This window comes from Arvicola amphibius, chromosome 17, assembly GCF_903992535.2.
Source record: "Arvicola amphibius chromosome 17, mArvAmp1.2, whole genome shotgun sequence".
Lineage (NCBI taxonomy): Eukaryota > Metazoa > Chordata > Mammalia > Rodentia > Cricetidae > Arvicola > Arvicola amphibius.
Window position 1 is genome coordinate 1,057,642 of NC_052063.2, and position 24,886 is coordinate 1,082,527.

At 48.4% G+C, this 24,886-nt stretch overlaps 1 protein-coding gene across 3 annotated transcripts in view; it reads right to left on the reverse strand.

Moving 5' to 3' along the window:
• Positions 1-4,792: 4,792 nt before the first annotated feature.
• The window catches only part of Btbd11 (BTB domain containing 11), a 251,838-nt gene continuing 231,744 nt past the window's right edge, over positions 4,793-24,886 (reverse strand). For all 3 annotated transcript variants that reach the window (XM_038314843.1, XM_038314842.1, XM_038314844.1), the window contains 6 exons: positions 20,319-20,424; positions 15,504-15,606; positions 14,676-14,757; positions 11,145-11,213; positions 8,492-8,605; positions 4,793-5,308 (listed from right to left, as the gene is read on the reverse strand). In XM_038314843.1, coding sequence (XP_038170771.1) covers positions 5,099-5,308; positions 8,492-8,605; positions 11,145-11,213; positions 14,676-14,757; positions 15,504-15,606; positions 20,319-20,424 — 684 coding nt within the window. In that variant the 3' untranslated portion in view covers positions 4,793-5,098. The remainder of the gene's footprint in view (positions 5,309-8,491; positions 8,606-11,144; positions 11,214-14,675; positions 14,758-15,503; positions 15,607-20,318; positions 20,425-24,886) is intronic.

Genomic DNA, 24,886 nt, shown 5'->3' on the forward strand with positions numbered 1-24,886 from the left:
TCTTTTCTTATTCGGATCTAAACTTGGCCATGTGTCCCTTCTGCAGGGCATTCATTATCTGACGCCTCATCAGGAGCAGGAACGAAAGTGCAGTTTGATTGCTGAGTATAGGTTCTATTTTTTTCCTCCTAAGCAGGAAGTTCAAAATCTACTGCGTTATTTTTAAAGAGAGTGGGGGGGGAAAAAAGAAATCATAATAACTTCCTCAGAGGCTTAGTCCAAAGACACATACTGCTGGCCTCAGCGGAGTGGGGAGGACCAGAGGTGATGCAGATAGAGCAGAGTCTAAGCCATTTCTCAGTGGAGGGGTTGGGGCCATACAAAAGGCAGCAAGGGGCAGAAGATTGGGGCTGGGGCTGGTGCCCTGGTGACAGGGGTCCCAGGTTTTTCTGGGACTGATTTCTACTGGGATTCATTTGAGGAGCTATGTACCTTCTCCTTGTCTACAGAACCACGTTTCTCACTCTTGGCCAGGCGGGCGACTCTGGTGGGGTCAGGGCTCTTTTGAGTCTTTTGTGGAGCCTGGAACATTAGGCAAACATTACAGGGGTCATGGATGTAATCCTTAACTTCTTGAGTGGATTTGGAAAAATGAATCCCTGGAACATTAATATTCAAAAATGTCCTATTTACAGGGAAGAAAGTTAACTTGCTTATGTTGACATAACCATTCTTTGTTGACTGACCACGTGAGGCAATATGCTGGGAACAAGAATTACAAACAAGATACTTAAGTTTTCAGGGAGGTTCCCCACATCCATTAGAAAGAGCAGGAAAATTCTGGGAAACTGCAAGGCATCATGGGAATCATGTAGAAAGTTCTAGAAACAAAGGGCCGAGGCATTAAATGTTGTTTTTCTTGTCCAAATTGCCAATTCTTTCTTCCCTCTGCTTAGGAATGCCTTCTTTGTGCTGTTAACAGTGAGGGATCCATAGGGCACACCCCTTCCGACACCATCAGCTAATTGTAGAGAAACCTGAATTTTCTCTTTCACTTTCTTTCTTCTACCTTCCTTCTTCCCTTTATTCCTGAAGCCCACTTAGGTTGGCCTCACAGGTAACCATGGATGGCACTGACTTCCTGATCCTCCTGCCTCTACCTTCCCTATTGCTAGAATTATAGGTGTGGACCATTTCATCTGGTTTATATGGTGGCTGGGATTTGAACTTGGGGCTTAGTGCTTGTTAGGCAACCACTCTACTGACTGAGCTGCATCCCTCTGAACAAATTTTCCACAGACAACAATGTAAACTAGACACGTCGATAAGTTGTAGAGTTTCAGGGTTACTCAGGGGGCAGAACCAGGTTGGAAAGGGGAGACTCTAAGGCGTCTGTTGCTGAGAGGGACCTGGGAATGGACTGTCAGCCTTGCAGGGTCTCTGGAGGATGGAGCACTGGTCAGAAAGGGCATGAAAAGCAGCAGGAGGTAACAGTCACGACTCCACAGAGTCGTGGGCAGAGAGAGATGAGTGCTGGGTTCTGAAAGCAGTTCCTAGGCTGTTAGGAGTGCTTTTCTTAGACTTTTTGTCCACACATCCCAGGGCAATAAACACATCCTGAATGCAATAAAAGGTCTTCTTCATGGGACTCCCCACCCAAGCTGAAGTGACATTTCTGCCTGGGCATTTACGTGAAAACTCAATGTGCAACCCAGAAAGAATCAGAAAGAGGAGCAAACGGCGTCATAGAATCCCAGGTTTATCTAATCTACATGGGAAGTAGAAAGAGATAAGATCTCTTGAGTAAATTGGGAATGTGGTGATCGGGAGAGGGTAGAAGGGGAGTAGAGAGGGGAGCAGAGAAAAAATATATGGCTTAATAAAAACAATAACAAAAAAATCCCAGGGATTTTCATCCTTTTTCGCCCTTGCGTGTTTCCCATTTTAGCCAGTGGTTGGTGCCCACACCTGGTTTCCCAATGCGGTGAGGATTCTGTTTCAGAGAAGAGGAATGGTATTTAGGGATAGCACCAAATTACCGTGGGGGTGGGCCCAGAAGCCACAGTTGACGCTAATTGAGTTAATCTTGCAGAAGTAGGGATGCCCTGTCCCTCAGATGTGGAGAGTCCCTGCATAGGCTCTCACTAGTGGCAAAGCCACTTGCTACACAAAGAATTGGTGGTGGCTACAAAACTCATTTTATTTCGCTAAAAGGAACACACTGAAGAGCTCATTCATCTGATTCTGTGCAGGGGGAGAAACAGGTCAGAAATGGTGGGCTTCCTGTCCTGAGAGATTAGGGTCCTTCTCTCCCAACCGCTCTTTCCCAGACTGTGCCAAAGGCCCTTTTGAAGCAGGCTGGCTTCTCCTGCTATGGAGAACGCTGTGGTCCGAATGCGAACTGTCCTCTGTGAGAACTATGTCAACTAGTGTCCTCCAGCTGCTTGTATGGTGTGGGAAGGTTGAACCTGTAAGATGTGGAGCTATGCTGGGTCAAGTGGGAGTAGAGTGGGCCTTGAGGTTTCATAGCCTGGTCCTACTTCCTGTGGGCTATCTGCTTCCAGACTGCAGATGCAACGTGACCGGACGACTTCCCGTTGCCAAGCCTCCCTCCGCCCCACGATAATGAATGATCCCTCATATTGAGCCAAGATATACCTCTCCTCCACCAATTTCTTCTCGCCAGGAGATTCATCACAGTCACAAGAAAAGATTGAATACAGTGTGGCTCTGTGGATTATTGAGAGACACAACGCCATGGGAGTCTGACTTGGGCCAGGGCACTTGGTTTGACTTCAGTGATGATGGCACCCAAGAAAGAGATGTCATTTTTTTTTTATCCTCTATCCCCCAAAGTATCATCACAGTACATTGAGAACAGCCAGGACATGTCTCCTACAGGCAAGGTCTCCGCAGTAGACAAGAGGTACCAGCCTAGTTGGAATATATATATATCTCCTTTGACTGATGGAAGGGAAACCTGGAGAATCAGTCAGAGGTGCATGCAGACCCTTCCAGACCCCTCCCACTGCCATCCCCACATCCTGTCCTCTATGCTGTCTGGTTCCTATTCTCCACATGTTTTACAGAGCAGCATTTCAACCTCTCAGCTGAGGGAAGACCCCAGGTTTGAGCTAAGGGAGGAAGCACTCCTGTGTACCACACAGAGGATGCAGACTGTGGGAAATAATTTCTTTTAATGACAGAGAAAGCACACCAAATTGTAACAGAAGCCTGGGCGGGAGTTACCAATGTACAGATCAACACATGGAGGTCCAGAGAGCAGTAGACCTTCACAGAGAAACCAGCTAGGCTAGGGAGCAGCATCCCTGAAGATGAGTGACCGTATGCCACCCTGCGTGTGACCTGGTTGTCACCTCAAGCAGCGGTTCCCTTTCTCGTTTGATGGTAGGGATGGTTCACAATGACTACATGGAAGAGAGACCTCAAAGGCTTGCAAAGGGTGATGCTGCAGACGGACTCAGACTGGATACCGTGCACGCCACACCCGTGGAACAAGACTCAACGTGGGTCCTTGACAGGCATTGAGCGAGTAGGACAACAGGTAGAAGATACAAGGTTCCTTTAGACTCTAGGGTTTGGCGCAACTTCCGTAAAGCATGCTAGGTAATAGGTTTATCAACAAAACGTTGCCATCCTTAGAGATTAAAAACCACTCTCCCAGTTTTTAACAGTAATGTATCTAGGATTCAAAATAAGGAACGAGAAGCAAAAAGGCCGCAACTCAAGAACTATTTGGAGTATTGTGGCACTTTACCAATATCTTTTGCATATATATATATATATGTATATATATATACAAACACACACATATGTATATATATATATATTATAGGCAGAGCAAACATAACCCTGTCAATATAAATTTTCATCATAGATAATTGTAGACTGTACACTCTCAGAATGCAGAAAGTGGTGAGCCTATCTATCATACACTTTTCATCTTTAAAAATAATCTAACATAGTCATACTCTCTGGCTAGTAACAAACTATGAACATCTTCTGAGAATACAGATAAAGCTCTGAGATTAATAGCAAATTCTCTGACGTGCTCCCCCACCCCCTACTCGGTATCAGAAATGAACATATTTCTGTAAAAGCATCCCCAGAACCATTCATAACCAGAAAAGAAACGAATATGTTTGTTTCACCAAATGGGCTTTTAGCAGGAAGTCGGGAAATATTATCTACTTTGGCAAAAGGAAACGAAGCACGGCATGATGCCTTATAGGTTCGGGTCCCATGCAAATGCATGTTTTGTTATATGGGGTGTCTCAGTCTCACCCTAAATCCACGGTCAGCATGCAGAGTATCGTTAACTACGGGATTCGAGATAATTAGAGATAGTTGGCAGTTGGCAGTGCACCTCTTTTGTGTAACCATGATAGAATCACTAAGGCAGGAGTATGTGACCTTGTATAGATAATATCAGCAGGAATTTGTCGGATGCAAGTTTACATGGCACGGACCTGCAACTTACTTACTGTCTAAAAAAAAAAAAAAGAACAAAAGAACCCCTAAACACAACTCAGTTGAAAATGAACCGTTAAGCTTTTAGAAATATATTTGAAACTACGAGACTGCTCTGTGTTTGCTACACATGAACGTTTTTTAAAAAGTTCCCACCCCTAAAAATTGGCCGTGTGATTTCCTCATGCTGTGCAACAGCATCCATAACTAGCCACCATGACTGTTGCCCGAGCAAGAACAGCCTCCAAAGTCGTTTGTCTGTCACGTGATGCTCTTCAAGGTCGTGCGGTTGAGTTCTTCGGCAGTCAACCAGGAAGCAGAGGGCCTTTTAAGCCTTGGTCCATCTGTTAGACCGTGGTCCTCAGCAGAAGGTGTCCATGGCTCTTGGGCACTTTCCGTTGGAGGTGGCTTGGCTGCTGCATCGGCTTGCAGGTTCTGGTCGTAGCTACAATCTAACCTGCAGACTCACGGAAGGTTCTTCACTCAGGAGCACACAGAAGCCAAGATCACTGACTGGAGAGAAGCTGAGGCAGTGGAGGCAGCTCCTTGGCCCAGCAGAAATAGACGCCAGGGACAATTTTTGTGTATGTGTGTTTTGTGGAGCCAGTGCAGGAGGGAACCAGAAATCTTGCTCCGGGGAAGCATTTGCCACACGGAGGCATCTCTCTCACACCACGGAACCCTTGGAGGAAGATAGGTGGATAGACTGAATCCTAATGGCCAACGTCCTCTGTAAGTCCTGAAGCACATCCTGGCCCGCCCCTTCACCGTTCTTGTCATACAGGAGCTGCTTGAACGCTTCGTTTTCGATGAGGACCATCATATTTTTAAGAAAGTAGCCTTCGCAGTATGCCGAGAGCTCTGTGACCCCGAGGAACTGTGGGGAGAGGAAAGGAAGCAGGTAGTTACCGTGAAGGAGGCCACTTACTCAGGTGCATCAGCCTGAGGCTTCACCAAACCATCTTCCTATCCCCCAGGCTGCGGTTTTGGAAATCGTACACAAAGACACAAAGACCTGATGTTCATTCTTCTATTCTTCTGCCTCTTGCCTTGTGCAAGTCCAGTTTTTTTTTTTTTTTTTTTTTTTTTTTTTTTTTTTTTTTTTTTTTTTTTTTTTTGCCTAAGTTTCCCAGGTTTCAGGATGGGTGGGATAGCCTAGGAGTACTGTCAGGACATGGATGTACATAGAGACTCTATGGTCTTCAAGAGATCTCAGCAGTTGAAGCGTCAGTCAGAGCTGAGGTCCTATCCCATATAGTCACCATACAGGCACCGAATTCTTCAGCCGGGAGAGCTCCTAGCACAGAGGTCACTCCTGCCATGTGAGTCCTGCTCTTGGGTATCAGAGGGCAAGGCCTCATTCTGTATAGGAAGGGAAACTGAGGCTGAGTGGTCTAGCTCTTGGAGACTGCTTTGTAGGTGAGTGTCACTCCACACAAGTTAGCACAAGTGGAAGGTAACACAACATACTTTTAGGTGTGGTATCTGTTAATACTAATGGAATGGACACCATATACCACACTTTATCATCTCCACACAACTATCTACAGCTTCACCTGGGACTGAAGCTCTCATCTCTCATCTTCTAGGTGGAGGTTTGTAGGCTACAGCCCTCTGGGCTAGATTTGGCTCACAATTTGTTTTATAAACAAAGTTTTGGTAGAACACAGTCATGTTATTTTCTACCTATCTTCGATTGTTTCTGCACTAGAGGTGGACTCAAGGAGGAACAAACAAAATAAAACATCAAAGTTGAAAATAATTATCTGCTCTTTTACAGAACACATTTGCCGATCCTAGTCCTCTGTTATGTTTTTCAAATGAAGAGACCATGTCTTGTTAATTTCTTTTCCCTTCTAAGATGGGGTCTCATATACCCAGCCGACCTCAAACTCTGTGGAGCTGAGGATTTTTTTGAACTCCTTATCCTCCTGCCTCTGCCTCCAGAGTGCTGGAATCACAGGTGTAAGCCACTAGGCCTAGTGGCTTACAAATTTCTTTGTTATATTCTGATAAGTAAAGTACTAGCAATGAACACGTGGGTCAATCAACACCAGAAAGACTCCTGTGGTTTCCAGACCCTTGTTCTTTCCTCCACAATACTAGTCCTGGATCGAGTTTTTCTATAATTGATGAAGCAGCTCGTCTTTGTTTTCAAACAGAGATAACCTGAGAGGACCGTCAGAAGCTCAGGACTAAGCTGCTGGGACAGCTTCTAGAAAGAAGAGATGCTAACCCACACACGGATGGGCTGGCTTTCTCATCCATCTAAATCCCACAGCTGGGACTCAAGCACTTCCCTGAAGTACAGAGCTGATGCTGTGGGGGTCTTTACTAACATCTGGACCTTGGCCGTTAGCCTCTGAATGCCTGCGATTCCTCTGGTTCAGGGCAAGCTCTCCGGCTTCTCCACTTCTGAAGCACAGACAGTCAGAGAGGAATCCCAGTGGCTGGGAGCATCTGTCGAGGCTGCATCGCCTGTAGCTGAGGGAAGTAGTGTACACACCGGGCAGGAGGCAGCTGGCCCTGCCCTTCCCTCATGTAAATATCACTCATGGCCTATGTTGATGTTGGCACTATTCCAGGTTGGGATCTTGGAGGTAAAGCTGATGTCTGTCAAAGCAGAGGCCCTGGTCACATGGGTGTCCTGTGGGAGAGTCTGCTCCCCCGCCACAGACGTCCTTGGCCTGCATTCCCTGTTGAAACTCGTATGGCATCAGCTGGCGTTATTAAACCATGGTATGTGAAGCTGATGCTGCCAGCTAAGGAGCCTTAGGGGACTGGGCCAGGACTTGCCGATGTGAAAAGTCACGGAAAGTCTACCCGTGGAGGTTGGGTTTCTGGGGCAATTCAAATGACCATGGTTAAGGGAGGAAAGGAGAAAGATACTGGCTCTCTTCCTGAACACAGAGGGCCTCTCTGGGTGGTGCCATTATGCAAGGCAACCCATTCAGACAAAGACAAATGCTGCTTAGCTGGCGTACAGGTAGAGTATGTCAGCCTCAGGGTCAAAGCAAGGATGGAGAGTTCTAATCCACACTAACCAGAACACTGTGTGTGTGTGTGTGTGTGTGCATGTGCGTGTGTGCATGCATGCATGCATGTGTGTGTATGTGTCTCAGAGACACGAAGGAGAATGGTGTTCTCACCCTTTGTGGTAGAATGTACAAAAAGTGTCTGTCTCCCATAGTTTTGTGCATCTGAACATGTGACCCCTAGTTGGTGGTGCTGTTTTAGGTTTAGGTGGTGCAGCCTTGCTGGAGGAAGTGCGATGCTGGAAGCGGGCTTTGAGAGTAAAATCTTCACACTAGTTCAAATTCATTTTCTTTGCTTCACGCTTGCTTTTTGAAGACGCGAGCTTTCCGCTTTCTGCTTCTGCCATCACGCCTGCCTCTTGCTGCTATGCCTCCCTGCCACAGTGGACTCTTATCCAGCTGGGACCGAAAGCCCAGATAAGCCCTTTCTTCTAGAAGCTGCCTTGGTAGTGGTGTTTTTATCACAGCACAGAAAAAAAAAAAAAAAAAAACCCTGACACACACTTGAGCTTGCACGGGAATCAGGAACACGCCACCACCCTCCAGAGTTTCTAATTTGATAGGTTTGGGGTGTGACCTAAAATACTTCTTGCCGCCCCCCGCCGCTGCTGCTGGAGACCACTTTTTGAGACCCACCGTTCTAGACTCTTCTATTCAAGACCACTTAATAGCAGAGACATTAACTTGGCCCTGATTAGGGAAGCAGAATCGAGAGCCCAGTCCAGGCCTGAAGAATCAGTCTGTGATGATTCTTGTGAGAGCAGAGTGAGTGACATTCCTGGAGACACCATTGCCTGGCTTACTTTCCAGTGTTCAAGGAGGAAAGGGAGGACAAGGAGATGTCAGATCTGGAGCAGAAAAGAAAGGCCTAGGGTCTGGGGGACGTAAGTCAGCGGTGGAGCAACTGGCTGACGTGTGCTGAAGCCCAGAGCAGAGCCCCAGAACAGTCTCGGGAGCACAGGGCCGGCTTTGGTGTCAGGGGAGAGGCTTACCTTGGCGGGAGCACAGGGCCGGCTTTGGCTTACCTTGGCGTGGCTGTAGATGTCCACGCAGTTGTCGGTATTGATGCTTTTCGCACAGATAATCTCACAGTGTCGCTGCAGAGCCTCCAGCTGGAAAAATTTAGCGGCAGACAGAAGCTGGAATCCATAAAAAGAGACTGTTAGCGGTAGAGATGGGGAAGGGTGGTCAGCAAACCATAGGAGTGGGCCAGTGTGACAGTTTGCGTGAGGAATGGTTCCTCCACTCCCCCCCCCCCCCCCGTAGTCCCAGGCATTTGGGCATTGGTGGCACTGTCTGGGGGACAGTTTAGGAGGTGTGGCTTTGTTGGAGGATGTATCACAGGAAGCAGGCTTTGAGAACGTAAGGCCTTCCCCTACTCCAGTTGGCTCTTCTCTGCTTTGTGTCTGTGGTTCAAGGTGAGAGCCCTGAGTTCTCAGCTGCGGCTTCAGCCACCGGCTGGCCATCTGCCTCCCTCACTTGGCTATCACGAGCTCTCATCTCTCTGGAACTGTAAGCCCAAATAAATCTTTTCTTCTTCAAGTTGTCCCAGTCATAGTCTTTTGGCACAGCAATAGGAAAGCAGCTAATCGACTCCACAGGGTACCTGACTGAGGGTCAGGAAGCAGAGATGCTGGAGTTTACAGCAGGCACAAGGTGAGACCAGGGGAGCAGGCCCTAGTTACGCAAGTTTCCTGTGGGCGGAGGGCAGGGTGCAGTGGATCACAGACACACCTCTCATAGCAGGTCAGTCCCAAATATCCCAAATCGGATCCAGCAGGGAGGGGGGGCTAGGACACCCATTAGCAAGGTGGGTACGACTGTGGCGTCCCCCCTGCCTTTCCACTCCAGTGTTGCTCCTCGCCCCGGCTCAGGGACCGTCCTTCACCCTGTCTTCTTCTTTATGGGACTTCCTACCCAGATGCTATGGCACTCCCACTTTCTACAACAGAGTCCAGAGTTCATCCCATTGCCACACCCAGTCAAAGGTCAGCCCTGGGCCGCGGAGGCTCCCAGAAGTATGCTGGAAGTGGCAGGCTCTGAGAGAGGAAGTTATACTTCCCCCAAGGTGGGGGGAGTGGGGTTTATCATGAGCCTTCTTGTGATTTTTTTTTTCCTTTTGAGACACAGTCTCGGTTTGTAGCCATGACTGGCCTGGAGCCTGCTGTCTGTCTCAGGTGATCATCAGATCCCTCTCAGGTGCTGGAATTACCGGCACGAGCCATCATGGCTGGCTGAGACTTGAATGTGAATCCATTTACCTCCATCGTATCTTACAAAGAGCTCTGAGGGATGCTGGGGGGGAGGGGTGAACATGCCCCTGTCCTGTGAAGGCAGCACACTCCAACTCCACAGAACTTGAGATTTGAACTTGTCATGTGGGACACCCCCCTGCCTGTCCATTCAGCCCCTCTATCACACAGTCTCCAGTAAGCAAATGAGTCAATGCAGGAAAGATGCTTACAAAAGGCCACACCTGTCCCTGTGGTGGCATATAGGATGGGAGGAGGGATCCAGAAAGTCCAGGGTCTCTGGAGTATCATAGGGGTGGGAGTAAAGAAGGGTAAGGACGCAGGACAAATTGGGCCCTTAGTGACCACGAGCCCTACAGCACTCACTGTGGCCAAAGGTGACTAAGAATCTTCTAAAAACATATTTTTCTTAAAACCATCTCAAGCCGGGCGGTGGTGGCGCACGCCTTTAATCCCAGCACTCGGGAGGCAGAGGCAGGCGGATCTCTGAGTTCGAGGCCAGCCTGGTCTACAAGAGCTAGTTCCAGGACAGGCTCTAGAAACTACAGGGAAACCCTGTCTCGAAAAACCAAAAAAAAAAAAAAAAAAAAAAAAAAAAAAAAAAAAAAAAAAAAAAAAAAAAAAAAAAAACCATCTCAGATCGAGTATGCCTATTTTACAGGACAGGAAACAAGTTCAGCTAGGTCAGATAAACTACCAATGTGACTGGGCTGAAGGACTTTAGGTACTAAACTGCCCACTTTAAAAAAAAAAATTATTTAACTAATTAACTAGTTTTAAAAGATAGGGTCTCAAACTGTAGCCCTGGATGGTCTGAAACTCTTATGCAGACCTTGCTGGCCTCCAGCTCACAGAGCTTTGCCTGCCTCTGCCCCCTGAGTACTGGAATTAAAGGTGTGTGCAACCATGCCCGGTCAGCCCCCATCTTTAATTAGGAAAATGGATTGGAACTCTGGCTTTGGGTGGGGGAATAGAATGGGAAGTCAGGCGCAGTGGGAGCCACAGGCAGGGGTGGGAGAGGGTGGCGGTGGAAGTGAAGAGCACCGGGCATGGCGAGATATGGCTCCCAGCTCTCAGCTTCTGGGTTCCAGAAGGCACCACGCCTCTCACGGATGTAATTCCCTTAGCAACCACGAGGGGGAGCAGGTCACCTAGGATACTCCCTGGTCGTGCTGTAGAGGTCCAACTGTCCCTGTGAAGGTGGTACCCAGATTCCTCCGTGAACTTGCCCCTCACAAGCCAGGTAAGACTGGCTTCCACCCAGGGCCCCTGGTGCAGACAGTCTCTCAGGGAAGGCTTCCCTGAGAAGTGCTTTGCTTGGGAGGGCCACAGAGTTAGGGAGGATCACGGAGCCAGGAAGGGCCCTCAATTATGAAGCCAGGCAGAAGGGATGCCGAGGCAGCTAAGCCCGCAGCGTTCTCCTTACCTCCATGACCTCGTTGTTTTTAATGAGAAGTGACTCTGGGCCACCGTAGTAGAGATACTGCATGACCAGCTGGAGGGAAGAGGACACAGAGAGTGACACCTCAGCATACACAATATCACACCACTGTAGAACATCCCTCTACCGGATGGGGGACGTCTGGGCAGGTTTTCCTGATGACACCCCGAAATCACGACCCTATAGATTCCAGGCTCTGTCTCCGTGCTCTTTGCACAGAACCAAATCAAACCCGAGCTTGTCTCCTCATGATGGATGATAACCAAGGGTGGCCACCCACCATCTCATCCAGTCAAGCTGTACAGGTGATACCACTTAGAGAGCGCGGCACAGAACCTCCTGAGGTCCCAGAGAGCCACTCTGGGCAGCAAGCTCCTTATAACGAGTTGACAAAACTCCAGAGGAAGCCGAGAGGGGACCAGGGCTTTGATATTCACTGAGGGTTGTGAAGGAGCCACGTAAGGCTCTCCCCTGTCATGTGACTTCCAATGTCTGGACTGTGCCCTGAACTACATAGTTTTGCAAATGGGTGTCCCAGAATGACTGAAGACCATGGATGTATCTGAACTAGTGTAACTGTCTCACATGGCAACCATTCCTTTGCATATGCATGTGTGTGTGTGTGTGTGTGTGTGTGTGTGCGCACACACAAACACAAACAAAACACCACTTTTGGAAAATATGTAACACTCTTAAAGAAACTAACAATTAACAGATACTTCTATGCCACCTACAGCAAATCTTGATACACCATGGAATTACGTGGAATGTTTGCAAAATTCATTAAAACAGATTCCTAACAAAAACTGTTTTTTGCTTGCTTATTTTGAGACAGATCTCACTATGTCACAAACAAACTTGCTATGTAGACCAGGCTGGCCTCTCTTATTGCCTTGCCTCCACTTTCCCAAGTGCTGGGATTACAAGGGGCCCGTCACTGTATCTAGCATGGTATCTGTCTTTTATCTTGGCCATGTCTTCCAGCTCCCTCAGCCTGAATGAGCTCTCTTCTGTAACAGTGGAGGCTGGCCTTCCTTTGGGTCAAGTTCTGCTCACCATACTAAGAAACTTGGGTCATCTGAGAGTAAAGATGTTTCACCAATTACATTATTTCTGTGCCTAGCATAGTACCTAGCACAAAGACAGCACAGGGACACTTTATGTTATCATTATTACTTGGAATCTCAGGCTGACGAACTCACGGCAATCCTCCTGGCAAGAGCAATCAGTCTTCCAAGAGCTGGGACTGCAGGCACCTGTCGCCATGCCTGCCTCATGTGACCATATTAGACATCACGTGACTCCTGTGTCTCAGTCTTCTCTTACATTGGCTTGGGGTCTCTGTGTCCTGCCCACTACAGAGGTGGTGACATTGTCTAGGCCTTGGAAAATAGCACTACGTTGATCCCCTCCACCTCCTACCTTAGAGAGTAGGGCTTATATGTATGTGAAATACTGTTAGTCAACACGGGGCTGTGGGCTTTATTAAAACCAATTGATTCCTCTAGCAAGTTTGTTATGTAGGCCAAACCACTGATAATAAGAAGCACCTCTGTAATGTGCACCCCCACCCCTGTTTACAAAGCACTTTCTGTCTGTCACAGACATTGTCTCATTTATTCAAGGTTGAGCCATGGGTTGAAATTGCTGCATTGGTGGAAGGAGACTCTGGACTAATGGAACTTAAATCAGGCCATTCCAGGCCCCTTCCAGACTCTGTCAGGGCAAGCATTTTCTCTAAGTGGGTACAACAAGCCCTTATTAGGCCAAAGGCCCCGAGTACAGAACTGTTTTTCTTGGCGGCTGCCAACCTACACGATGCAGGGACTTTTGCAGTCTGAAGGAGGCCTAGCTCCAGGTGTGGCTCCTGCACGCATATGATGTTAAACAGTCTCAAGGGAGGAAACACAGTGCAGTATCAATTACTAAAAATTCTTCTGTCCAAATTCACACGCCAGAAGCACATAAAGTGCGCAGGATTTTGGGAGGCTCCTTGTGGGTCGGACTCAGCCTTCCTCGGCCTATTTCAAGCCACAAATGAGGCTCTTCTTTTATGGGGAATGGGCAGGGACACAGGCAAATCCCCAGGGCCCGATCAATCTTCCCTTCTCATTACAGGAGCTTAAAGCTAATGTGGCCAGCAAACCTTTCCCATCGGAAGCAATTACAGGCCAGGGGATCCCTCTGAGGCCAGCCTTTCCCATGCAGGACTCTGACAAGTCCGCTGGGCAAACATTTACTGAACACCTGCTCTGAACCAGGCTCTTATTATTGGAGCCTCCCCAGTGAGAGCCAGGCTTAATAGTCATGGGGTACTTCTTGGTGTGTGAGTGTGCATGCATGTGTGCGTGTGCATGTGTGTGTGCGCGTGTGCATACAGGTGCTCTGTTTCCTGCCTTCAGCTCACTCTAACAGGGCCACAGGATTCATAGGGTCAGGTGACTTTAGAGCAGACTCTTTCATCCAAGGATATGAGAAAACAACAGGATTGGGTTTGGTTTTAACCTTGGCTCTCCTACGGGCAGCCGTGGGAACTTGGGCCACAACCTTCCAAGAGCTTGTGGCAGGGCAGTTGAAAGGATCACAGACAGAAGGGCAGTATTAGCTTTCAGGTTTGAACCCTGAGCCTGGGAGCATCAGAGGCTCTTGCCAGAAGTGAGACTGCCCATGACTGAAAGCCAGGTGAAGAGGTGGGCCCTAGGGGCTCACACTGAGTATGTTTTCTGTTTTCACAGTCTGCTGATGTTCCGAAGATGCTATAAGGAAGAAGTCCTGGCTCCACGTTGGCAGGAGAGGAAGGGGAGGCCTCAGCGCACCCAAGATAGGGACCTGTCCTGAGATTCTGCTTTTATGGGTCTGATGTACAGACAGGACATCCAGGGGATATTTTCAAAGTTCCCCCAGGTGATAACTGTGTAGTGGAAGTTGGGGGAACAGGATTTCTGTTTTGGTATGGTTTCTACTTAGAAAGACCATCTCAGTATCGAGTCCTGGAGGTGAGCCATCAGAGGGGCTAGGCACAGATCCTGTTGGTTCCAACATGGCTGGGATAGACACATCATATAAGTCTTTTTGTGTGCTCTTCCCTTTGTCTGGGTCCCTCTAGCCTTCTTCTTGAGCCCAAAGCCTCATTCTGAGTCCTATAGCTTTGACTTGGCCTTGGTTCTCCATTCCTAGCTGTGCCCCAATGTCCCGGGTCTGAACTATTAGAGTACATGGCTCCAAAAAGGACATCCTCTTTGGCAAACACCCCTCGTATCCTGTTTGATGGGAGACTTGGGGATACTCCCTCTAGATGTATAAATCTTTGGGAGAGGATGTCTCTTACCTTTGGGCCCCCTCCCCAAGTCCAAGCCTGGGGCTAACAGACACAGGGCTCCAGTGATTGCTGCGGGGGTTGGGATGGAGTGGGAGGGGTGAAGTAAGTGAGTCTGAAGAGCAGGTGCTAACAGCTTAGTTAGGGATGTCCCAAGGTGCTAGGGACATCTGAGGTCCCAAGGCTACCCCAGAGCTCACCTGGAAGATGGGGTACTTCACGTAGCCAATCTCTATGCAGGTGCTGTCGTTTGTTGGCTTGCTGGAGAGGAGGGCCTTGAACCTGAACAACACACAGAAAGACCAAAAACTCATCCACAGCCCTATGGCTTGCCCAAATGACAAATCTCTGGATTCTAAAATACAACTGGATTACAGCTGTTAGTGTCTATTCAAAGCTAAAGACCGTGCTTGAAACTTACATCTTCTCCCACACTGGCCACTGGGAAGGAATGGATGCTCTTTAAAAGCCCACCACTTCCCAGCACCAACCAGGGTCTCCTCTGCAGGCCTTAGTCGGTTCTGAGTGCTTGCCCTGTCTTCCCTCTGGTCCCCAGGAAACATCTCCTGCCCTCATTTCTGTTGTCTGAGCTTTGCTCCAGGGAGACAGGAGCTTCTTCTGTCTTTTTGGGACATAAAGCTGCAAGGGCATTTAACCCATCCTTGCTGACTGATCATTTGTCTTGGAGTTTGAATGCAAAGCCTCTGGCCGGTAGGGACCTTATCAGTGGGACTGAACTTCAAAAAGCAGGGATAGCAGCTAGGGTTGTAGCTCAGTCATACAGAGGTGCCTGGCATTCCTGAGGCCTTGGGAGCAATCCCCAGCACCAAATAAATTGATGGTGCACGCCTGTAATTCCAGTACTAGGGACATGAGGGCAGGAGGGTCAGACATTCAAGGTCAACCTTGCTACACCGTGAATTCCAGGATATCCAGAATTACAAGATTTTTGTCTCCAAAAAGAAAAAGAGCAGCAATAGGAACAGTCACAGACAAATTCCAGTCGCAGCAAAGCCGAGGGTCCGTACCTGGGAGAGGCCGTGAACAACAGCACTTTGTGAGCATAGAAGGGTCTTCCCTCTACCAGGAAGGTCACGTCAGACATTTCTTTATTGTTAAGAAAATGAGGATCTAGAACAGAAAGGGGGGGGCAGTGTGTTAGCGAAGGAAGGGTGAAATTGGGGCCCTCTGGCGAATGCACAGGAGAGGACCGAGAACCGCATTGACCTCTTCATTCCTCGTAGGTGATCCAAGAGTCACACCAGAGACAGCACCCATAGACGACGGATGCATCCCTGCCACCCGGCTCAGCATAGGAGATGTGCAAAGCTGACCTGTGGCTAGAAGCAGCTCTTGGACTGGCTCAGTGCCTTAGTGGGGGTAATAGCACTTGCTGAGCATGTGGGATGACCTGAGTTCTGATCCCTAGAATCCACTTACAAGCTGGATGTGGCCAGGAGGGGATGGCTCACGCCTTTAATCCCAGCACTTGGGAGGCAAAGGCAGGTGGATCTCTGTGACTTTGAAGGCCAGCCTGGTCTACAGAGCGAGTTCCAGGACAGGCTCCAAAGCTAAAAAAAAAAAAGTTGGATGTAGTAGCACCAGCATCTAGGGTCCTACGGTGAGACCGGTGGTGGAGTCTGAGAATCCTTGGAAGTCAGCTAGACTGGTGTACACAGCAGCAAACAAGAGACCCTGCCTCAGACAAACGGGAAGTCAGACCTGACCCTGACTGTTGTAACTGTGCTATGGCCTCCTGCACATCCACGATCTCACACCCACAAAGAAGAAGGAGGAGGAGGAGCAGCAGCCATATACTCCATAGCACATACACCTCTAGGCAGAGCTTAGGGGCTTCAGGGTGTGAAAGGCTTTGTCTATAAAGGGAGTTCACCCACCCCTGTGCCTCTGTCTTAGGCTTAGGGTCTCCCTGCCTAGGGAAAATAGGTGTAGAAGGGCAGCCATGCCCTTGCCACTGGACTCCAGGCTGTTCTCTCCCCAAATCAGTGACATAGGAAGCAGCCCCCTATCTCATCTCTTCTAACGAGACCGTGTAGCAAACACTCGCTTACCTAGTCTAACACATAGCACGGCAGGCCTTGTGCAGGGGGAGACCTGAGACACGCAGACATGACAGTGGCCACGCAAGCCAGGGTTTGAACCCAGGCGTTCTGATTCTATGGCGTGACTCACCAAATACAAGATCCCTAGGGTTACCTTTAACATAGCCATGCAGACTGAAGGTCTTTCTTGATGGCCCTTGGAGTCGGTCCAGCACTTCTGCCTTGCTGGGAATAGTCTCGACTCCCTGCCTCCTGTCCTACCCATCACAAACAAGGTGTTTCTAGCTGCCAGGGTCTTGCGGTAGGCTACCTGCAGGCCAGTTGTCTAAAACTGCAGCACTCAGGGCTGGCCTTCCACAGTGCTTCCTTGGGGAGCAGCACTCATGTTTGAGTTTGAGGAGCCACAGCATCTTCACCATCTATATGATTATCCTGGCCTCATGCTCTGTGCAGGGTGTGCCTCATCCCTATGAGAGGTGCTCCAAACCAGGACCAACGGCAGAAGAGCTTTCTTCCCTATGGTCATCCCCAAACTCCTGACCATTCTTCCCGGTTCCCCTTCATTCTGTTACTACCCTTGTTCAGGTTACATCATCGTTCTAGACAGTTCTGGAGCTTCTGTGGGTCTCGTTGCCTTCACTCACCACAGGAGGCATCCTTCCTAACGTCAGATTTCATGCTGATGGGGGCAGGGAGGCACTGTAAGATATGTTTGTGTTTCACACCACAGGGTCCTTGCACTCCATAGTTCAGGAAGGAATCTGTACACACAGGCTATGAACAGCTTGGCAGGGCAACTGTTGATGGCTCGCTGCTTCTGAATTAAATCTCCAGCCCAGGAGGTGCTAAGAGGGGCCTGAGCCCAGATATCCAGAGAACGATGACCATCTGAAGAGATTGTTTTGGGAGAAGGACTTTGACCACATGACAGAAGGGTAAGACTGAGCTCTGGAATGGTTAACTCTTTGTTTCCACCCTCCCTATAAAGCTTGGGGGCTGGAGAGGAGAGAGGAGGTTTGTTTTTTAGGGTGTTAGCCCACTGCTGCCTCAGAGCCTGGGTTCCCTGAATACAGCACAGTGTAGTGATTCAGTTCCTGTCTCCGATGACTGTTTTTTGTGGTGACAGGCAGTGTGGGATCTGATTACAATCCATCCCTCCCATTCTACAAACCTTCCAATAGCTCCCCAGGGCTCCAGAGAGGCCACACTTCTTTGCTTTTAAAAGAAGATTTATTTTTATTACTTTATTTATTTTATTACTTTTAGTGGCATGTTTATGTATGTGAACGTGAGAGCAGGTGCCTGCCGGTTCTAACTTCCCTGGTCTACCATTACAGGTAGTTGTGAGCTACTTGATATGGGTCCTGGTACAGAACTCAAGTTCTCAGGAAGGGCAGTAGCAGTGCACACTCTTAACTGCTGAGCCATTTCTCTAGCCCGAGTCCTTTTACCAGACCACTGTGACTGAGTTCCTTCACCTCTCTCTCATCAAGACCCTTGTCTTCTTAAAAAAAAAATACTTTATCTTATGCATGTGTGTCTGAGTGTGTACTATGTGTGTGCAGGAGCCCAAGGAGGTCAGGAAAGACAACAGGCATGCTGGAACTGGAATCGCAGGCAGCCGTGAGTCACCATGTAGGTGGTGGGAACACCTGAGTCCTCTGCAACAGCAGTAAGGGCACTTAGCCATGAAGCCACTTCTCCAGTCCCACCCACCTCTGCCTTCTCTTGGTGCTAAGCTTGGAATTCTGACCTGAAGACCAAGTACCTTTCACTGCTAGTGAGAAAAACTGCACCAAATTCAAGAATTCTCCTCCTTCTCTGGTTATGAGAAACAGAACTTAGGCTGTGTCCTGGACCCAGCCTTCAAAAATGTTTGTGCTAACAAGGAACCTCACAAGGCACTCAGGTGGTGTATACTGCTGATTGATAGTCAGGGAAGGTCACTCTCCACAACTACCACCTTCTCATTTGGTTGACCTTTTCAGTCCGTTGCCCTGACGACCAATGTTTCCTGCAGGGCAGAAACACTTGTGACTTAGATACAACCCAGATTTGTCACAGGCATGGTCATAAAGGTAACATAGACCCTTTGACACTACTGCCAAGTTTCCTATCTTAGCAGAAAGCTGCATCATATTTAAATGTCCACGTTACTCATAACAGTGATGAGTGTACATTGACTCAGCTCCATGCACTCAATCTTTCAACTGATAAAGGCAGAGGAATAGTTTGGCTGCAGTATAGAATTTTCAGATGCTTTCATTTCTCCAGCATTTCATATTCACAGGGAAAGGATAAAGGAAGCAGGAAGATCCCAGCCCTTAGAGGAAAAGGAATCCTTCATTGTTAATTTTTTATTACTCTCCAGGCAACAAGGGATGTGGGCTTCTGCATGACCAGGCTCAGGTTTCCAGTCTCAAAACTGCCAGGCATTTCTCTGTCTTTTCAATTCTACTCTGCCTAGAGCTTCTGGCTGAAGTCAGTGTCTGCCTGGGGGAATCTCAGGAGCAGGCCCCACACAGTGAGGAATTCTGGCATTGGCAGGGCTGGTCTTCAAGTTCCAGCTCCACCCTGTTTCCAGACTGCAGTCAAAGCACAGGATGGGTCACGCCTGCGCCTGGGAAGCACTACTGAGAGGTGGAAGTTGGGTATATGGCTGGAGTCATGTGCAAGTATTCAAGGATCATATAAAGTGTTCAGCTATCCTTACTGGATTTCAGAGCACTTAACCCCACTGCTCAGGTATGCCCTGCTTTTTGAATTAAAAATGTTTATTTTATTTTTAATAAGCTATGTATGTGTGTGTCTGTGGGTGGGTGCCCGCAGAGGCTAGAAGTGTTGAAACTCTGTGGATCTATAGTTATAAGGTTGTAAGCCACTTGACACAGGCACTAGGAAATGAACTTGGCTACTCTGGAAGAGTAGAGTTCATTTGTAACCTCCGAGGCATCTCTCTAGCTCTAACCTGCCCTTGTTTTTATGGTCACGTGTGTGTTCCCTTCTTTTCATCATCTCCTAAAGCAGGACTTTCATTACAGATAGTGCTGGCTCCTTGGTGTCCCCTGCTTACTCCTCTGCCGTGGAGATGAGGGACTTCATAGACGGGAGAGTAGCTGTTTAATCCTGCCGCTTTGATAAAACACCACGACAAAGGGAACTTAGGGGAGAAAGGGTTTAGTTTAGTTCACAGTTCCTGTCCATCATTGCTGGCAGTCAGCACAGTAGGAAGCAGCTGCTCACACCCACAGCCGGGAGCAGAGAGGCTGAATCTGCACGGATGTTCTCAGTTTTCTTGTTCCTTTTCATACCAGTCCAGGCAATGGTGCCTGCCCACATCAATAATCCAATGAAGACAATCTCCACAGGCCAACCAAATCTAGACAGTTCCTCATTAAGATTCTCTTCCTTGATGATTCTAATTAGACCATATCAAGTTGACTATCAAAACCATCACAGCTGGCATGGACAGTGGGCCATCTACCATAATCTTCTGTGCATGGGACATCAGGACTCCTCAGCAGTGCCCAGCGGCAGTGAATGAGGGAAAAGGTCTCATAGGTGAGGCACCACAGTCTTATGCATGTCCTCTGTTGTATTCTCCAAAGAGATTCACCTCCTACTAAGGGAGATCTCAGCTCTTGGGCTTGATTCCTCCTCTGTCTGCCTCTTGTCTGCCCTCTGAAGTCCCCACCCTAGACTTGTTACGTGTGTGTACTTCCTTCTCCTCCCTATGCTCCATGGCTATAGCCTGAATACACCTGGGCCACCGTGACTCACCCAGGCGTGAGGTCTGCTTCCTCTTGATCTCCGTGAGCTTGGGAATGGGGTAGGGACCATAGCAGTGTGTGAAGATGACACACAGCTGCTGGCTGATGACTTCATTCTGCAAAGGAAGAAGAGGAGTCGTGCTATGGGAATGCTAGGGTGGTACAAGCTAGGCTGTCACTACAGACACCTGTCCCCCTAGGCAAGAGGAGCCCAGACATCAGTTTGCACCGACCTGCTCTATGAGACCATTGTTGAGTGCTTATGAAATTTATAAAATAACATTTTCTCATCACACCTTGATCACTTCCTAGCCAAGGGAAAGCAGGGTTTTGTAGCTTCTGAAGAGAAAGCTTTCACCTTCAATCCACCTTTATCCGTATTCTCAAACTCTGGAAGCAGCCAGCGGTCCTGAGCAAGCAGCAGAAAGCCCTTTTGGCCCCGTGACTGTGCCCCACAAGGACAGGACGGAAGCTTCTGCTTCAGCTCTGTAATAAGTCGGATTCTAGGGCTCAGACGTTTTGGAGCTGGGAGTCATCAGTTGAATCACTTCTCAATAAAAATAAAAATAAGGCGGAAGGCAGTTCTGTGCCTCCAAACTCCAGCTGCCCAAGACGCAGGGAGGAAGGAGACTGCCGAGCGAGTGACCTTCACCCCGGTGTTTGGTCCTTCTCCATCAGTCCTTCCCAGCTACTGCCCTCCACCAGCAGGTGAGTAGGTGGGGGGTGGGGTGGGGTGTGACCCACAGCATCCTGCTTTTTATTGGGTAAGTGGCTAAACCAGGGGCTGGGCAAATATTTACACCAGCTGTGCTTTGACTGTCTCCGAGGGCTCATGTGTTAAGGGTGTGGTTCCTTGTTCATGGGGAGATGGTTAAATAAACCTTCATGAGACTCTGCAGGAAATTTGAGGTCCTTAGGTGTGTCTCTGACAGGGGATTATGGGATGCTGGTCTGCTCAGCCCTTTCTCTCTTTGCTTCCCAGCTGCTCTTCCCACATGCTTCTGTCTCTACCCCAGAAGCAATGGACCAGCTGACCACCAACCTCCAAAACTGTGAGCAAACCGAACCCTCCCACTTTTAAGCTGAATATATCAGGTGTTCTGTTTTAGCAACACCAGACAGACTAACACAACAACGTATAAAAAAAAAGAAGGTTAAAACATGCTTTGAACCATTTCTTTGAAAATAAAAGACTGAAGAGTTTTTAGCAGAGTAGAGTGAGATCATTATTTTTTCTTTACATTTCCCGCTAGTGAGTATTGTTGTTTTTTTAAATGATGGCTTGGGACCATAATGACGCCAGTGATCCAAGATAGTCTCAAATTTAATCCCCGAGGCAGGACATAGCTCTTCCGTGTGTGAAAAGAAAATTTAAACCCTTCTATCAAAGTGGACAGATTGCAGAAGGCAGTGTCACCTGGGACATGATTAAGAGAGGGGTCATCAGAGCGGAAGGAAGAAGGCATGGTGGCTATTCTCAAGGATGGCACGGACAATATAGATGAGCACAGGGTGGCAGGCGCTCCTCCACCTTGGCAACCACACCCAGTGGCTAACACCCCACCCCTGCTTTCGCGGGCGAGCCAAGTGTTTCTCCCCACGAGCAGCATTAGAATTCCCGGAGAGCCGGTGTGGAACATAAATCCTTTGCTTTTTTTCACCGTCTCTCATTTTTGTTTGAGACAGGACCTAGATATGTAGCTCAAGCTTGTCTCGAACACAGAATCTTCCTGCTTCACCTTGCCATGTGTTGTTATAACAGGCAAATACTTCCAGTCCGGATCCCCGGCTTTGAAAAAATAGCCTTTGTTTTCTGGAGCTGAGCAAAGCCTGGTAGCAGCATGTGCATGAGTGGCAGAAATTACTGGGTAGGTGACAGTCATGGCTCCTTTCAAGGCAGCCTCCCCTGGCCATGACATCAGCAGATGTGGGGTGACCTTCCCATTGGCAGAAGGCTCTATGGTTGCATACCAATGTCTGGTTTCTGTCATCCAAGAAGACAAAATGACATTTCACAGGGAAAGGCACTGCAGGCAAAGCCAAGGGGAAGCTGAGGGAGGGGCAGGGTGACTTCACCATTGAGAACGTGAGGTTTGCAGCAGCCAGGTTGCCTGGATCAGGATCCTGGCTCTTCTGGATCCCCCTCCAAATGGGATCTCAAGTCTATCATTTCAAATGGAGATGTCGCTAACACAACCCCCTCCCTCTGGGGGTCCTTGGGAGGAGTACATGAGTACGGAGGGTCTAGAATGGTCCCTGGCACACAGAATGTGGGTGGTTATTATCATTAAGGCATGTCCTGCCCTAACTGCCCAGAGCCGTCACTCACAGAAGAGAGAATCTGGGAGAAGTGTGAGGGCTGAATGGGGACACACCAGAAGAAAGGAAATGGGGGAAAGGCAGACCTAACCAGGTCCTGATGGATGGACGTAACGAGAGGGGAGATTGCTCACACATGCTTGCCCTGCTCTGGTGTTTTCTCCGGTGCTGATAAATTAAGCAGTTTTAGTGAACTGTGTTCACACTAAGTTCTATTTTTTTGAGAGCTCCGCTATGAGGACCTGGGAAAGTCTCTGGTGACTTCTGGATGCTTTTAAGATTTGATCCAAAATTCGCTTGGAGGCTGTTTTTCCTTGGCAGTCCATTGACAGGCAGAAGCTTAGACTGCAGCATTGCTCAGAGGCTTCCTGAGCCAGCATGTTAGCTGATTTTCCTGTTTCGATTGATATATAATTTTTAAACTTTTGGTGGTACTGCTAGTTATTGTTTAGTGAGGGGCTTTAGACACACATACCTGCTTCATTGGGGTGCCTGAGATCCCTGATATGGGTACATAGCAGTCAGAATGATTGTTTTTAAATCAATGTAAGTCTTATGACAGTAAATCTTATGATAAAGATACTAGACTTTTTTTTTAAAAAATTTAAACAATTGTATTTTTCATTCTGTTGATGGGGAGACGGAAGAGGCACACATTTTCCTATTCCTCATAACAAGCTGCTATGGGTTAATATACATTGTCCCTCTGTCATACATGTTACAGTCTGGTTCCCAATCTGATGAAAGTGAGGACAGTCAATAAATGATAGCTAGCACTTTGATAACAGGATGAAGGACAGAATACAGAGGGGAGAAAATATATGCAAACCATTCTGTTGACAAAGGACTAGTACTTACCGTGAATAAGGAACTCAGAATCCAACAACTCAAACGGAACAAACAATTCAACTAGAATGCAAGAAAATGATACAAAGAGAAATTCCAGTGGACAGAATCCACGGATGGTGGACCAGTGCATGCTTGGGGGAATGTCTGACTGCACGCTGAAGCCGTGTTAATCTGCCTGTTTCCCTGTGGGCCAGTCTATATGATGTTATTCCATACAGGTAAGGGTTTCCATGAAACCACCTATGGAAGCAAATTAACCCTCTCTCCCCCTTCCTCCTGGCTGTATCATCCTTCTTGTGCCTGCTCCTTCCAGAGAATGGAGCTGCCTGCTTTGTCTCTGGACGGCCTCTCCTAGATGCTTGTGGAAGGGTGCTTGTGGAAGGCTCCTCTCCCCTGAGTTATGCTCGTTAAATGAGCCACCAGGCGAGATGAAACCCTGTGGTGTCAGCAGTCAGGAAGGGATGGCTTTTTGGTGGCCTGAGAGCCAGGGGGAACTTGGGGTACTAGGCGTGCTGTGTTTTGTGGTCTAGTGATGATTGTTTGATTTCAGCTGATAGAAATTCACTGGGCTCTGCAGTTACAATCTGGGGAATTTTCTACACATATGCCTTACTTCTAAGTGATATTTGCTTAAACAACAAACAAAAACCAAAAGGCAAAATTCTTCCATGGCAGGGTTAGGGGGGAGTTAAAACCAGAGAGGCCAGAGAACACTCAATTATAGACACTGGGAATGCCTCCAGCAGTCCCTTTCACTCAGGTGGTTCTGGGTAATTTCAGTTGAAAGCCTTTTATCCACTTATTTTAAGTTGGAGGGGGATAGGGGAGGAGCTTGCTTTTGAAATGTTCCCAGCAGAGTCCGCTCTTCTTGAACTCACTGAGGCCCACTATACTCCGGCTGCACGGCACAGACACCAATCACAGCCAGCAGGAGCCACAAGGGCTGGCTCGAGGCTGGCACTACCCAGAACAGCTGCTGAGATGAGCTCTGGCCTCAAGGCTCCAAGACATTCTGAAAGCAGACAGATTGTGTGGCTGGTGGGCTGACTCCATCATCAGGGAAAGGCAGTTCTAAGTGCCCCTCACTCTCACAGCGAGCAGCCCATCAGCCTAGCCCAGGACGGTACCCACACAGTGTGGCTTATAGACCAGTTTCTCCTGAGGCTTCACAGACTCCTTGTGGACGGACCCAGGAGTTCCACAAAGCCTGCCCCGGGGCAGGCTGATCACTCCAGTGTGGTCCCTTAGCTGCTTAGCAGTGGGTGAGCCTGGGCGAGTCAGTACCCATCTCTCTGCCTCCACTATCCCTTGTTTGTTATATGTTAAGTGTTTGTTACATGGAGATGAATTTAGGGTTCCTCCAGAAGTGCTTGTGAAGACTGTGAGAGTTAAGTCTTCAATATGCTTGAG